The 15,308-nt window shown below is 56.5% G+C and overlaps 1 protein-coding gene across 6 annotated transcripts in view; it reads left to right on the top strand.

Moving 5' to 3' along the window:
* The window catches only part of ABHD12 (abhydrolase domain containing 12, lysophospholipase), a 70,245-nt gene extending 55,681 nt beyond the window's left edge, over nucleotides 1–14,564 (top strand). For 2 of the 6 annotated variants that reach the window (XM_033840633.2, XM_033840634.2), the window contains 10 exons: nucleotides 887–1,006; nucleotides 3,538–3,568; nucleotides 4,005–4,050; nucleotides 6,115–6,244; nucleotides 7,381–7,418; nucleotides 7,755–7,834; nucleotides 8,778–8,860; nucleotides 10,492–10,570; nucleotides 11,538–11,665; nucleotides 12,618–14,564. In XM_033840633.2, the coding sequence (XP_033696524.1) occupies nucleotides 887–1,006; nucleotides 3,538–3,568; nucleotides 4,005–4,050; nucleotides 6,115–6,244; nucleotides 7,381–7,418; nucleotides 7,755–7,834; nucleotides 8,778–8,860; nucleotides 10,492–10,570; nucleotides 11,538–11,665; nucleotides 12,618–12,936 (1,054 nt within the window). In that variant the 3' untranslated portion in view covers nucleotides 12,937–14,564. Of the gene's footprint in view, nucleotides 1–886; nucleotides 1,007–3,537; nucleotides 3,569–4,004; nucleotides 4,051–6,114; nucleotides 6,245–7,380; nucleotides 7,419–7,754; nucleotides 7,835–8,777; nucleotides 8,861–10,424; nucleotides 10,571–11,537; nucleotides 11,666–12,617 lie in introns of all 6 variants that reach the window. The other 4 variants (XR_012326202.1, XM_019927569.3, XM_073792633.1 and 1 more) reach the window with 4 other exon arrangements.
* Nucleotides 14,565–15,308: the final 744 nt, after the last annotated feature.

The raw sequence follows: 15,308 nt of genomic DNA, 5'->3' as shown, positions 1-15,308 counted from the left end.
GCACCTTCCAAATGTACCTTTCCCTCTCATAGGTTTGTAATTGTGGGAGAGTGATAATTGCAGCGGTCAGAACCACCCAAAATGCAATCCTCTGAAATGGGTCAGAGAGACTACGTTAGAAATGAGATGCTAACACTTAGAAAAGAAGAAATCGGCCATGTAATGTTTTTAAAACTTCCCAAGAATGAATTTGAATAAGTTTTACAGAAAAAAGGTGTTAAATCAGACCCTCCCCAGTGATGAACAGTGACTTTGATGTGTCCTGAGTTAAGATGAACCAGAGCACCTCTCTAAAGGAGGGTTTGGCCACATAGACAAGTGTCCACCTGCCTGGCCGGGCATGGAAGGACTGCTCACGTGGGCCTGTGACGTCTCCTGCAGAGGTGCGTCTGTGCCAAGATGGCTTGTGGACAGGCTCTGTGTTAGAAATGGTGCATTAAGGATTGCCGGGCTTCCAGTCCAGCCCGTAGACCCGTGTTGCTGAATTAGTACATATAACAGCATGATATGTCTTGCATCGTGAGTTAAGTCACGTACTTAAAGACATGGATGAGTTTGAGGGGACGTGGTGTTGCTCAGTGTCCATTCAGTGCCCGTTCTGTGCTGGAACCCAGCTGGAAGGGGTCTGAGCTCACATAGCTTCCCCTTTATACAGGAGGAGCGGCTGTCACCCCACCCCTGGTAACTGCTGCCGGGGCAAGCTTCTGGGGTCCAGAGAGGGCCCATCCGCGAGTCAGGAAACGACCTGCCTCAGCTGCCAGAAGCTGCCCTCACAGCTTGGAGTCAGCCCACCCGGCCTCCTGCTGTCCGCTCAGTTGTGACTTGAGCCGTGGGCATCCCGTCTGCAGGCGCGTCACCTGCCGCTCCCCTCTGCTTCTGCTTCCAGGCACACTGTCCCCGCTGTCTGGTGGAAGAATGCCCAAGGGAAGGACCAGATGTGGTATGAGGATGCCTTGGCTTCTAGCCACCCGATCATCCTGTACCTGCACGGGAACGCGGGCACCAGGTGAGGTGGGGCCCATCGCAGTGAGAGCGTGGGTGCACCTGGGACATGGGCGTCCTGAGAACACAGGAAGAGGCAGGGTTTGTCTGGGGTTTGGGAGAAGCTTGCATGAAGTCATGTTCCCACAGGCCCAGAGCAGAGCAGGGCTGTGTGCAAGGTGGACCGGGCCTGCTTGCTTGGAAGCCACCGGCTGAGCAGATGTGGGCAGCTGTGTCCAGAAATCCCTGGTCTGAAGCTCGTGCCTGGGGTGGGATGGAGGTTGCTGCGTCTGTCAGAGCGGCCCAGAGCCTCAGCCGGAGGGGTGTCCTTCTTTCTGGGTTAGGGAACAAGGCTTCTCAGTGGGCAGGAGGCGTGGTCCCTCAGCCGAGGTTTGTTGAGACCCTGCAGAGCCACTGTGTGCCCAGGAAGTCGCCCCTGCTCACCCAGCATCTGCTGTCTGGTCTGAGGACACTTTCTCGCTGGCAGATGTGCCCTGCTGGAGGGGGAGGCATGCTTCCGGGGGGGGGGGCCAGGGTGACGTTGAAGGTGGGGGAGTCCCATGAAGAGACCCAGCTGAGCATGCAGGGACAAGCTTGTCCTCGGGGGCTGCCATGCCACGCTCTCAGGCCAGGGTACTCGCAGCCCTGAGCCGGCAGTGCCAGCGCATCCCACTGGGCCATCAAGGAAGCATCTGCGTCTGTGCAGATAAAGCCCTCGCCCAGGTGCTGTTCGAGAGTAGGTTTAATGGATGTCTTTCAGATAAGCGGGGACTGGAGCCGTTGTTCAAAGAGGGCTCCTTCCAGCCCACATGGTCAGCCTTGTTGAGAAGAGTCTGCAGGAGAGCTGGTGGGGTGAGAGGAAGAGGGGCGTTTTCTGAACAAGCATTGCCTGAAACCCCTGGGAGGGTCCCTGTTCCTTGGGTCTCGTGAGAGAGAGCCAGCAAGAAGCAGCAGGAGGCCGGGCACCGCGGGGCCGGGCTGGGGTCAGTCATTTCACAGGCAGAACCGGCGAGGAGGACAAAGCAGGCCACAGCGGGCATCTGGGCAGAGGGGCTACACAGAGGATGTAGCAGGATGTCCAGGAAGTGGGCCCCACAAGGACACTCTGAGCCGGGAGAGCGGAGCGCTGAGCTACTGACTCAGCACGCACTTGGCAGTCTGCTTTCCCTTCGTCTGGGACAAGCTACAGCGGGTTTCTCTTCCGCTTTTCAAAGAGCAAGTGAATACAAACAGCTCCTGTAGCCTCTTTCTATAAATGAGGGAAGTTTGGAGTTCTTTGTGAGCAGTGCCAATCACATGGTAAAGAAGACAAAGTCTATCTGTAACTTCAGGATGGAAGGAATCTTGTGACTTTGAAGGTTTGCTGCCACCCCCCACCCCCCATCCCCAAGGACTACTCAGGCTGCAGATCTTGGCGGCCACCCGGCCGGGCAGGACAGCAGCAGCCGTGGTTCCCTGAGACTCGGACCCCCAGGATGCCCCCAGCCCCATCACGCTCTAAATCCCCCTTCTTGCTCAAGGTAGGGTATTGGGAACGTTTAGAAAAGAGCCACGACAAATGGTTGCAAAGATAACTGAAGACGCTGCAGTATTTCTTTTTGGTCTTGAAGCGAAGTCCTTTGAATGTTTGTTTCTGGGTTATATTGGCTTTCTCCTTCGTTGTGTTCTCGCCTCCCCTGAGGACGCTCGCTCCGTGAACACACACCCCGGAAATTGGCCAAATGCTCCTCATAAAGAAGGGAGAGAGCTGAGAAGTCTGGTGAGGGTGAGCCCGCCTGCTGATGTGTTTCCCTCTCCCGAGGCAGCTCTATCCCCGCTTGGGTGTCTGTGCACAGTAACAGCCAGCCAGCATCTGGGCAGAAAGGGAGAAGGAGGTGGACAGTCCTTGGAGAGAGGTGCGGGCGTGAGGTGGTGTCAGCAGTGGCGCCTGCGGCCGCGCCACTGAAGCTGGAGCCTGCTGGTGAGGGGCCAGGAGGCTCACAGTGGCTGTCAGGTCACGATGGCACCTTCGACCCAGCATCCCCCCTCGGACACACGTGTGTGGAAGGATGTTAGGGGGTGGCCGCAGCAGCAGAACCTCAGTTAGCAGCAGGTGGGAAAGAACCAAAGTGACCACAAGGGGAGGGCGTGAATGGCCGAGGAGGAGAGTTCTGAGAGTTGGCTGTGGCTCTGTAGGTGAAAAGGCTGGGGCAGGAGGTGCCTGTGGCCTGTCCCCGTGGTGTTCATGGGTGGTCCTGGACACTGGGGAGCTGAGGGGCCCTTTGTGTCTTCTGGGGTTTGCACTGAAGGCTTGTATGGCCCACTCAAACCAAAGGTGAGGTAATAGTTAAGAAATATCCCCCAAATGCTCAGACTGTCCCTCGTTTGGCACCATACTGTGGAGGCAAGCTGGGAGCCATGTAGGTGCCCTGAGGAGGAGGTGACCTGTCCATCACCCTCCCGTGTAGATTTGGGGACCAGGCACTAAGGGCCCAGATGCTACCGTGTTGATCCTGGGCCCCCTTTCTGAGAAGATGCACTAACAGCCATGCTTGTTTCCTTTCCCTGATGATCTAGAGGAGGCGACCACCGGGTGGAGCTTTACAAGGTAGGTGAGGACGGCACACAGTTTATGATGGACAGAGCGGTGCCCTTAGCTTATGACAGACAGAAGGGGCCACACGGTGGACAGCTGGATGGAGCAGTGCCCATGGGGTGTGACCCACACGGTCTGTGACAGATGGAGCGTTGCTTGCCTCCTGCTTCTGGCTGTTCTTTCCAGGACGCGTGAACAGAAGGGGGTCCCCCTAATAATTTTGAGTTAATACTCATTGTTGACTTTTTAACACTGCCTGTTATGGACGTCTCCCCATGGAATGCTTCCCATTTTGCTGCCTCTGGGGATAGTTTCCAAGATCGGGATGAATGGACTTCGTAGATCATATGCCAGAAATTGGCAAATTACATAAAGTCACTTGGAATTGCTTGGGTTTAGTGGGTTTAGTCAGAGCCATGTTGCCCAGGTGTTTGTTTTTCACTTCCAGGTGCTGAGTTCCCTTGGCTACCACGTGGTTACCTTTGACTACAGAGGTGAGGGCTCCGTACTTGCCCCGCTTCCTCCAGGTCGGTGTGGGATATGCAGGTGTTGCTCTGAGAGGCTCCTGTGCGGCTGGCAGCTCTGCCGTGACCTGTGGCAATTGTGAGCACGTGGAGGTGGTGGAGGGTCAGGGTCTTCGGAGGTGTGTCCTGCGTGCATCCGCCCCTGTAGGGTGCCTGGAACCCCAGCACACACCCTCTGTCAGCCACATTTTATAAGTAGAAAGTACTGTCTTCTCTTTATTGGACTCAGACTTTCCCCATAGCTGGACACGTTTCATGCTCAGCACAGCTGGTTTTGTTGATGTTATGGAGACAGGGAAGAGAGAGACTCATCTTCTTGCCCCTCAGTATTTCTTCTTTCTAGCCTCCCACAGTTTGATGCGTGAGGAAAATGCTTTGTGTTGTCAGGGAGCAGCTGTGTGGCAAGTGTGTGCCTTGGACAGTCCTTGGCGGGAGAGGTCAAAGGGCTAAAGGCCTCTTGTCCAGCTCACCCTGATTGGGGGTAAGGGGGTGGGGTCCACATCCGCAGACTCAGGAGCCGGTTGACATCACCTGGATGTGAACTTTGGAAGAGTTTCCTCTTGCTGCTGCAACAGGTTACCACAAACGTAAATGTCTCGAAACAGCACAGACTTATTATCTTGAAGTTCTGGAGGTCAGGAGTTCAAAATCTTTAGCCACTGGGATAAGTCAAGGTGTGGGCACGGCTGGAAGCTCCAGAGGAGAGTCAGGTTCCTGGCCTCTTCCAGCTTCTCCAGGCCACCCTCACTCCTTGCCTGTGGCCTGAGTCTGCATCACTCTGGCTCTGACTTCTGTCTCTCTTCTGATCATAAAGACCCTGTGATTACTTGGGGCTCACGCTGATCAGGATAATCTCCCATCCCAGGGTCTCCTGATTCGCAGCCTCTTTCCTTCTGCACCCTTCATTCCCCTTGCCGTGTAAGGTACCAGAGGCACAGGTTTCGGGGTTGGACATGAACATCTTTGGGGGCCATTATTCTGCCGACCATAGGGTGAGGGATGGTTCTTTTGTGGAAGAGTGTTCCATCAGGAGGAGGGTGTTGGGTTGGAGAAACTCTGAAATGAGGCCCATCCTTTCCTCCTGCTCCTGCTGCTGGAACCTCAGGGTAGTGAGAGGGGTGGCCTCTTCCTTGTTCGCCTCCTGGTTCTTGCAACAGAAATAAGATCCCATCTATCACTTCCTCTTTTCATTTCCCATTGAGTCTCTGCCTTTCTAAGCCGTACGAGAGTTTGTCCCTGTCTCTGTCTCTCTGTGTCTCTCCCTGTCTCTTTGTCCCTGCCCCCACCAGTGCCCCAAGCCCTCACACTGGCCTTGTCCCTGACATTGGCTCCTTCCCTAATCTGGGTCTGGGATGCCCCGGGGAGGTGGCCTGTGGTGCCCCTGCCTCTGGGTTTTGCTTGTGTAGCAGGACTTGCTCTTTCTGAGCCTTGTGGTGCTTTCAGATCATTTGATGATGACTCACTGCTGAGCTGCTGGAAATGACAGTCACAACTTGACTTTTCTGAGAATCTGGAGGGAAGGTCCCTTGGGAGGTCAAGGTTTAGGGGCCGAGACAGTTGGCTTTCCTCTGTTAAGCAAACAGGATGCTAAAAGCCCCTTCCTTTCTGGGTCAGAGTTGCCCAGAGCCTGGAATCTGCCTGTCTGGGGGCCTCTCCACGCCTGTCCACAGCTGGGCCACAGCTGGGCCATGGAGTCAGGGCTGGGCTCAGGGGCCCCAGGGTGGACTGGACTCTCACTGGCTGAGCCTGTCAGTGCCTCATCCTGGTGCCAAGCCCCAGATGTTGGGGCCGGCAGGGGTCTGCGTGTCTGACCACCCCATCTGCTCATCGAGACTCAGATGAGGGCGGGTGGATGGCCGTTTGGGTTCAGAGGTTGTGACAGCTGAGGAGGTGGGAGAAGAAGAGCTGGCTTGGCCGAGACCTTGAGGCCCCAGACGTTCTGGGCCTCCTGCTGAGAAGCAGGAGGGGGCGGGCTTGCCCCTCGAGGTCCCCTGGGCTGCGTGTGACGTCCTCCTCTTGCTGCTGCTTCCCCAGGTTGGGGTGACTCAGTGGGAACGCCGTCGGAGCGGGGCATGACGTACGACGCACTCCATGTTTTTGACTGGATCAAAGCGCGAAGTGGAGACAACCCTGTGTATATTTGGGGCCATTCCCTCGGCACCGGGTAAGAATTCCCCGCATGGCCTTTGCAGGAGCAGGTCTTCACAGGCGACTGTCCAGCCCAGGCTCTCCTAGGGGCCCCGGTGTCCTCTGGACCCTGTAGCACCATTAGTGCTGTGATGGGGGCAGGGGATGAAGCACCACAGAGACCACGAGGGGCTTGAGATACTTCAGCTCCTCAACCCAGGAAGTGACGGGAGGCACAACAGCAGTCGTGGAGGTGCCGTCTCCTCCGCAGGGAGGATGCAGACGCGCCTCAGCGGGACTGTGCCCTGAGGAGGTGGGTCCGAGCAGAGCGGGACAGGGCACTCGGGCTTCCCTTGGCCTGGCTGAGGACATATGTGCTGCCCAGCAAGCCCAGGAGCCAGGGCCTTGATTCTCTTTGCAAACAGTGGGCCCCTTAGCCCATGCTTGGCGTCGTCACCGGAGAACTTGGGGAGGCAGCAGTGGTGGTTCCCTTCCTCCATCTGCCAAGACAGGAAGCACTTCGATGTTCCACGTGAGCCGCCTGCATCGCTTCCACGGGCGTAGGGGCCAGTGTTTCTAAAGGAGCCCAAGACCAGCACCTGCTATTTTTCTGCTGCCTTTCCTTTGGACGCGGTGGCTGCAGGCGGGTTGGGGCCGCAGGCTGGGCAGTGCCCGGGACAGGGCCTCCTGCCCTGCCCTCGCAGGGGGACTGAACCCTGGACAGGAGAGCAGGCCATCCTGCCCTGGGTGTCTGCATGGGACCCGCCCAGGTTGGTCCCGGGAAGGCAGGAGGCCCCCAGGCCTGGCAGACTGCCAGTGCTGCCGCCCCCAGGAGCTGTGCAGGCAGACTGCAGCCTTCTCCCTGCTGGCGGGGCGGCCCTGGGCCCTACTGTCCTCCTCCGTGTCCCGGCGGCACCCATACGGACCGGGTGTGAACTGGGGCGCCGCTGTGTGGCCTGAAGGGGCTGCTCCAGGTGAGGTGCATGCCTCGGGGACATGGAGGTGCCCTGTCGGAGGGGCTGGCTGACGGCTGGGGCATCTGTGCTCCCCCCGCCCAAAACCCCACTGGTCACTTCGCAGATCCCGGCTTCCTCGGTCACCTTTCAGTATTAGGAGGATCTCATCTGAAACAATTTTTGTCATAATTCAGCTGAACTTTTTTTTTCTTTCCAGAGTGGCCACAAACCTGGTGCGGCGCCTCTGTGAGCGAGGTAGGGGCTCGTGTGGGGTCACATGTCGTGGGGATGGCCCGGCTCCCATGGGCGGGTGGAGCGTTGGGGAGCCGGCTGTGCTCCAGGCCCTGGGGCTTCTCGTGAAGTGGGTGGTGGTGGACGTGCCGTGCAGTGAGATGAGAGCAAGGCACTGAGGTGGGGGCCTGAGCAGACCCTTGAGGGCCCACCCCCATTCCCCCGATCCGCCAGCGGCTGGCGGGGCCTCACCAGGGGCCGGGCTCCGCTGTCCTGTGGAGGGTGCGTGAATGGGGAGTGGAGGACTGTGTCTCACTGGGGTTTCTTGCTCACCTCCCAGTTCCCCGTTTGTTTATCTAGAGACACCTCCAGATGCCCTCATATTGGAATCTCCATTTACTAACATCCGCGAAGAAGCTAAGAGCCATCCATTCTCAGTGGCAAGTACAGATCTTATTAAAAATGGACTTATTTTTATAATGAAAATAATTGCTATAAAATATAAAAATGACTAAGTAAATAGATATAATAAATAAATGTAAATATCATAAAATTATTTAAATAGTCTAATGAATACAGACTTTATTAAAAGTTAATTCTCATTTAGTTCTGGTCACTGGCCTGACTACAGAGCCGCTCAGGATGTTTATAACTTCGTGCCAGGTAGAAGGATGGGGTCACAGCCAGGTTGCCTGAGGGTGGCTGTACCCATAGGAGGCCTTGCCCCCTGGCACGGTTTGCCCCCCTGGCATTGCTTGCCCATGGGGCTCAGTGCAGGCTGAGGGCGCTGTCCTGGCTGCCTCCCCAGGAGTGGAGCTGGTGGGCACCCCAGGGAAGCCCTGGTGGGGATTACATGCTGTTGGGCCGTCACTGGCCGGATTCGAGGCCTTGGACCCTCCATTTACAGGCCGGGCCCAGAGGAGGGTCCTCTGTACCCTGTTGCTTCCTCTTCCTCCTCCCACTGCTTCCGTGTGTCCAGGGGAGCCATGTTGGCCCCACCCGACCTCATGCTGCTCCGTTGCAGACAGAAGAGTCCTTTGTTGGGTCTCCTTTGATGTTGCTCTTCTCCCGAGTCGCACGGACCCCATTCCTTGGGGGTGGCAGCCTGTTGTGTGTGGGAAGCCTGGTCTCCTAGTCTGAGGTGTGGGAGCCCTGTTTGCGGGCAGCCCCCCTGCAGCTGGTCTGGGGGCCTCTTGAGCAGGGAGTCTGAGGGCGGGGGTCAGGAAGGGCAGGGGCGCCCCTCCCCAGCTCCAGGGGGCCCACAGGTCAGCCTGCTCAGAAGCAGGAGTGACCCCCGGGCACACGGCACCTCTGTCTGGACCCTCAGCCCTGCGGGGGGTGTTTTAATTGATCCTCTGCTTGTTGTCTACATGTTGCCTCCAGATCTATCGATACTTCCCTGGGTTTGACTGGTTCTTCCTTGATCCCATCACAAGCAGTGGAATTCAGTTTGCAAATGATGAAAAGTGAGTACCATGGAAGAGAATTTAGAAAAACCCCAAGAACCCCCAGAATAAGTGTCTTGAGTCACGTTAACCAAGTAGGATAGGATTCTGAATACATAGGGATCTTTTCTAAGCAACACATCTCTGTAAAGGGAATGTCAGTTAGAGAAGGAGAACCAGGAATGTGGAAAGACTGTAGGATTAGATTAAAGAGTAGGAAGACAACATATTTTTGGTCCATAAAGCTGTTTTATTTGAAAATTATGTCAAAACCAGAACTCCTAAACAGGTATTAAAGCAGTAATAGTAACTGTTATTCAAAAAATGACTTTGCCTCAGCCACTGGTTTTGTGTTTGGTTATGGAAAGATGTTACGAAGTTTAATATTAAAAGTATTTCTCTGAGGTAAACCAGCAGTTACATGTTCTATTTAAGGACTGTTTCTTTGAACAATGTTCAGATTCTGCTGACATTATCTTTGTGATATCTTAATTTCATGGGGTTTAATTTCTTCAAAAAAAAGAAAAAGGAAAAATCCTTATCTGAATATGCAGTTAACATTTAAAAATCTACATTTTTCAAAGAAGAGTTATCTGAGTAGACTGGGTTCCCTCTAAAAATGACAACGATGAGAAAAGCCACCTTTGGCTGCCCCCCCGCTGAGCCTGTGTGAGTGCTGGTGGGCCGGCCGGCCCTCACCCACTGGAAGTCAGGAGCCCCAGCTTGGTGGGCAGGTCTGTTCCCAAATATTTGGTAAGGTGACAGCATGTGAGGGGGGCCTCCAGAGTCAGAGAAGCTACGAAGCAGCTTTGTGGGTGGAAGTCCAGAAAAGATGTCACCCGTCAAAGCGTGACTCGCACACCAGCAGCCCTCCACCCTGGGAGTGGAACGTGGTGGGCGGGTGAACTTGCGAGCCACTAGCGCGAGCCGCTAGCAGCAGTTGCAGACTGCCAGAGTTGGGCCTCTGAGGGGCGGTGCGCCCCCAGGCCTGGTCCTGCCAGGTGACAGGCTTGCCCCGGGGCTGCCCTCGTGAAGTCCCCAGATCAGCATGGGATCTCCAACAACAGGTGTCTGCTGCGTCCAGCAGCTCCCCATGAGACCTCAATGAGGGGCGCCTAGGAGACCCCAGGCCCATCCAGTCCTTCTGTTAGGTGGTTTGCTGAAGAACAGGATCCTGTGAACCTGTTGAGAATGTTCATTTACTCGAAACTCTCAGGAGTGACCTTAAATGTCATTTACACGAAGGATGAATTAGAGGGTGGCTCTTTTGCCAACAGATGTCCAGTAAAGTTCATCTGAGTGAGTTTCCTGGCCCACCTAAATTACTTCGTTTGTAAATGTTGTTTTGTAACTTTTTAAGAATAGTCTACTAGCAAAAAAAATAATTTTTAATTTCCAGGAAATATTCAGGGACCCGATTTGGTGAATGAATTGATCTCTAGATTTGACTGACACCTGTCACCTAGAATAGATATTGTTGGAAACATCTAAGAAATCAACTGCTAGTTCTCTATTAAAATGCCCAGTTTGAGGCGTTCCACACCACGGTGAAGCGCTCTCTAAGTCAGGTCCCTGCTGTGGGCAGGGCTGGGAGCCCAGGAGACCCCAGCTCCTCCTGGGGGCCGGTCCAGCACCTTTCTCCCTCCCTGCAGCGTGAAGCATATCTCCTGCTCCCTGCTCATCCTGCACGCCGAGGACGACCCTGTCGTGCCCTTCCAGCTTGGCAGAAAGGTGGGTGTCCAGCGGGCGTCGGGCAAACTCATGTTCGGTCCAGGCTAGGCCAGGCGGGTGTGGAGGGTCCTGCTGCTGGCAGGGCCCCTTGTGAGGGAGAGGGCAGAGGAGGTTGGCAGCAGGGTCGGGGCAGGGCTGGACAGCTGATGCCGCCCCAGAAGGAAACGTGAAAATAAGCAAATGAAAATCTCCTGGGTCCCCCGTACAGGGGACTCAGTCAGGAGGGCTTGCCAGTTACTGGCTGGAGGGAAAGCACCCTTGATGACGAGGCTCCCCCAGTGGCTGGAATTGGTACAGAACTCTCACCTGTTCTCTTGCCTCTGGGATGGGACTGACGACAGAGGGTGCCACGTTGCCTCTGTGTCTGCTTTTGCTGTATTTGCTTTGCCTTTGCTGCCAGGAAGCCTGATTAAATTTGTAGGTGGGGGTAGGGTGGGAGAGAGCACTGTCTGGCCATGGCGCTGGCCTGCTAGAGGGCGCGACGCCCAGGCCACATCAGACCAGGCCTGAGGCAGGTGTGTGAGGGCCAGGTCCTTCCCTCCAGCTGGTTCGGGCACGTGAGGAGGGGGCTGAGGTGGCATAGGTCCTGAGCCACCTTGTTGGCGGGCCTTGACCCAGGCACACGGCAAAGTTTGAGGCACACAGCCCACCCAGCCCCAGGGACTGAGCCATCGGGGCTGCTCCTGGCACTCAGGCCACCACCGCATCCCGTAGCAGGTGGCTCTCTGTGGTGCTGCAGGCCCCTGAGGAAGGGCGGTCTGCAAGACAGGCATGAGGATGGAGAGCGTCTTGAGTGGTGGCCCCGAGGGTCCCTGCTGTGGGTGAGGCAGGCTGCAGGGTGCTGTGCATGGGGGCCTTGGGCTGCTCTTTGGAGACAGTGGCCATGGGCTGCTCTCTGTTGCAGGGGGAGGCCAGTAGGCAGGTCACCCCCAGGCCCTGGGCGCTGACCCGCCTCTCCCTCCCCCAGCTCTACAACATTGCTGCACCGTCACGCAGCTTCCGAGACTTCAAGGTTCAATTCATCCCCTTCCACTCGGACCTTGGCTACAGGCACAAGTACATCTACAAGAGCCCTGAGCTTCCACGGATCCTGAGGTGAGGCGCTCTCCTCTCACCTGCGATGCCGTCCTGCGTGGCGATGGCTCAGGCGTGTGCGGCCGCAGCTGCAAAAGCCATTTCGGGGCCGAGTCACAGTGAGGGGTCAAGAGTGTCACTCCTCCCTCCTGGGCCGTCCCCACCATCAGTAGGGCTGTGATCTCCCTGTGATGCAGGTCGTGCAGCGCAGACACCACAGCTGCTTTGGGTCAGGCCTCCATCCCTTCCCACAGGCCCATCAGGTTGCTGCTCCTGTGCGTGGGGCACAGGGGGTGCAGGTCTGGGCCAGCTCCTCAAAAGCCCCAGCTGCTTCTGGAAGGGAGGCTGTGCCCCTGGCTGCACTGCGCTGGCTGAAATCCTGGGCCAGGACGTGGGCTGCCACCCCGGGCACCCATCTCGAGCTTGGGCGCAGAGCCTGAGGATGAGGGGTGCACTGGTGGCAAAGCAAAGGGTTTGGATGGACCAGGCACTCCCTGCCTCCCGCTGGAGGGTGCAGGCAGCCTGCACGTCCCGGCTGGGGGGCCTCTGCTGAGCCCGGGGTGCTGGAATCGGCCCTCGGTGAGGTGTGTGCCGAGTGGTTACACTTTGCCCTTGAGGTTCCAGGGGCGTTCCTTTGCAGTTTCTTGCTTCCCGGATGTGGGTTGCTGCGAGGGGACAGTAATGAGTATGGGTTTGCTCTGGGACTATGGTTTTTCCCCATAAAAGGAATACATTACATAAAATGTAGACCAGAGAATGGCTCCAACATCGGGGTGCAGTTAGTGACCCCATCCTTGATCCTGTGTCAGGACTTAACTTGGGCACTGCCTTTGGCGCCCTGCTCGTTTAACTCACGGGGTTTTCTGAGCGGAAGTGTGGTCCTCCAGGCTCCTTTGCGGCCTCCCCAGGTGGGCTGTAGGAGGACCACAGGAGGTGGGGTCTCAGGTTTGGTCTCAAGAGGTTTGGCCGACAGGTTTCCTCCTCTGGTCCAGGGAATTCCTGGGGAAGTCGGAACCAGGGCGCCAGCACTGAGTGTTACTCGCCACCTGAAGGAGCATGAAGATGTCTGCCCTTGTCCCCCCCTTCCTCCGGCCAGCCCGGCACCCTGGAGATGTGCCTGGAGAGAGAACTCGGATGCCAGCGGGCCAGGCAGAGGAGGCCCTGGCAGACCTGAGGCGCCCGCCCCGGGTGGCTGGGAGCACAGGTTTCTGTGGACAGCGTGGGGGGCGGGCATGTGGCCCTCTCTCCCTCTTGCTGCCACTCAACCTGAGGTCTTGTTGGGAAGACAGTGACAGAACTTTCTGGCCATCGGCTAGTTGATCCCACACTTCCTGAGCTGGGCACCAGGAGCCTGGGGCAGGAGGCGTGGGGTCTTGGGACCACGTTGAGCTTTCTGGCACCACCCTCAAGAATGTGGGGAAACTTGGGTTCTTTCTGTCCCTTCCCAGAACGGACTCTAGTGGTTCCATCAGCCCCTCCTGCCCTGTGCACCCCGCTTGCCTTCCTTGGTGTCCCTGCCTCCCTGGGCGGCCCCACTGCTCCCAGCGGGGGAGGTGCCCGTGGTCTGCCTTCATCCGATTTCCACCCACCTGTCTACCTAACCTGGCCTTAGACGGAGCATTTATTTAAGAATAAAATCGTGGTGGTGGTCTGTCTCTCAGTGACGCCTCCAGCCCAGGCCCTACCCACAGTCCCAGGCCACTCTCAGGACCCGACCATATGGGAGGTGGTATTGGCCAAGGATCATGGGCCCTTCTTTCCCGCTTCCTTCCAGACACTGAGGCCCAGCACGGAGGGGCGTTATCTCTGGGGAAAGGAACGTTCACGGTGGGGAGGTGGAGATGGCTTTTCCAGGCGGAGCAGATGGCATTTTTCTAAAAACCAGGCCTACGCAGGTGACCTTTCCAGCCTTATAGTTAACAAGCTCGTTGAATGTTGCCATGTCGATGGACAGGTGGTGGGGTTTAGGCTGCTGGAGTCCAGGGACTCTTCTGGCCCGCGAGCATTGCCCTGTTCACTCACTGGTGGTGGCGCTTCTGTTGTTTGGCTTTTTGCGAAACCAGCCTCCCCTGCACGTGCGCCGCTCCCAGCCAGCGCCTGCCAGCTGTCCACTTCTCACCTCCCCGCTAAGTGAGCTCTCTCCCAGGAGAGGGTGTGTGGCTTAATAAGGGGGCTTCGAGCTGTGCAGCACAGGGTTTGTCCCAGGTCGGAGGACTTCAGCCCACCCGGGTCTCTCCTGATGGCAGGCCTTCCTCCCCTAGATCGTCAGGCTCTGGCACTTTCCAGTCTCAGCGGCGCAGAGATTCCCCAGGGTGGGGAGGGGCTTGTTTACCTGCCCCCCTTGTGGCCTGTTAGCAGCTATGCCCTGGCTGGAAGCCCAGAAGCAGGTCACACCCTCTTTCTGAAGCACCTTAGAGCTGCCCAACGTGATTCTTGTATCTGGAAAACCCATGTCTTTCTTAAACCAGGTTTGAAACGGAACAGACCTTCCTGAGGTCAGTTTGTCAGTTATCTTCTACTGGACGGGTTTGCTCTGCACTCCTGGTATCTAATTCAGGTGTGAGCACAGCCTGCAGGGCCCCACCCCATCCCCCAGCTTCATGTCTCCTTGGATTTCCGTCAGAGCTGGGACACCCATCCCCACCTGACACCGTCTTCATGTAACTAAAGCACTAAGTGCCCGCCTGGCCAGGGCAGCCCCTTCGTGCTTTTCTCAGTCACTGAGGCTCCTGGAGGCCCTGCAGCTCAGAGCCACATCCCCAGCTCGTCTTGACCAACGAGGCCGTCTAGACCCGGCCTGCTCTGCCTGGGCTCAAGTCTGCATCTTGTTTTTCTTAAAATTTTGTCTATGTAAGTTGCCTCAGATTTTTTTTGGCGGGGGGGAATAAGGTAGGCTATAAAGTAAAAATACAAGCTGTTAGTGTTTTTACAGGTGTCTGACCGTCTGAAGATAAGGAAGCATAAGGGATCGTGGGGCTGGTAGCTGCCGCCCTTGTCAGCTGTCAGGTAATTAGTAATCAGGTCTACACATCTCTGCCTGGTGGCATCTCAGCTTATTACCTCGGTCTGAGCGACTAAGCTTACACTGTGGGTTAGAACTGACCCTTTAATGGGTCACAACAGTCGGTGGTCAGCAACAGCAAGAGATGTGCACAGCTGTGAACTGTGGTCGTCAGATGCATGTGTCCCAGGAGCTGCCCCAGACCTGAGACCAGGAATGTGCATCTCAGGTGCCCCCAACCAAGGGGCAGCTCGCACATCCCACCACCAGCAGGGGTCCACGGCGTTCTTGGGTACTTTGGGTAACAATAAGCCCCGAGTCACATCCCTCTGGGTTCTTGATTTAACCTGCAGCCATACAATTTGGGGTCGGGGGCGGGGGGGAGGAGTTTTGGTCCCCAGGGCGTTCCACTTCCCAGGACCAGGAGTGGGTGGCAAAAGATGGGTGCAAAAAACAGTACAATTCACACCAAAAATGCCAACACCCAGGAGACAGTTTTCCAAGTGGCTGGGTTTGACGGTTCAGGCACTCGTGGCTCTAAGCCCCACATGCAGCTGGGGGTGAGAGAACTTTCTGTTCTCAGTCCTGGAATGATGGACCATAATTTAGCCCGGCTGGGACATGGACTGCCCTGGGCACAAGAGTGACACACAGAGGCCAGAT

Source organism: Tursiops truncatus, chromosome 15 (assembly GCF_011762595.2).
Source record: "Tursiops truncatus isolate mTurTru1 chromosome 15, mTurTru1.mat.Y, whole genome shotgun sequence".
Classification (NCBI taxonomy): domain Eukaryota; kingdom Metazoa; phylum Chordata; class Mammalia; order Artiodactyla; family Delphinidae; genus Tursiops; species Tursiops truncatus.
The sequence above is the reverse complement of the archived record's forward strand: the minus strand, read 5'-3'. Positions and strand labels throughout refer to the sequence as shown.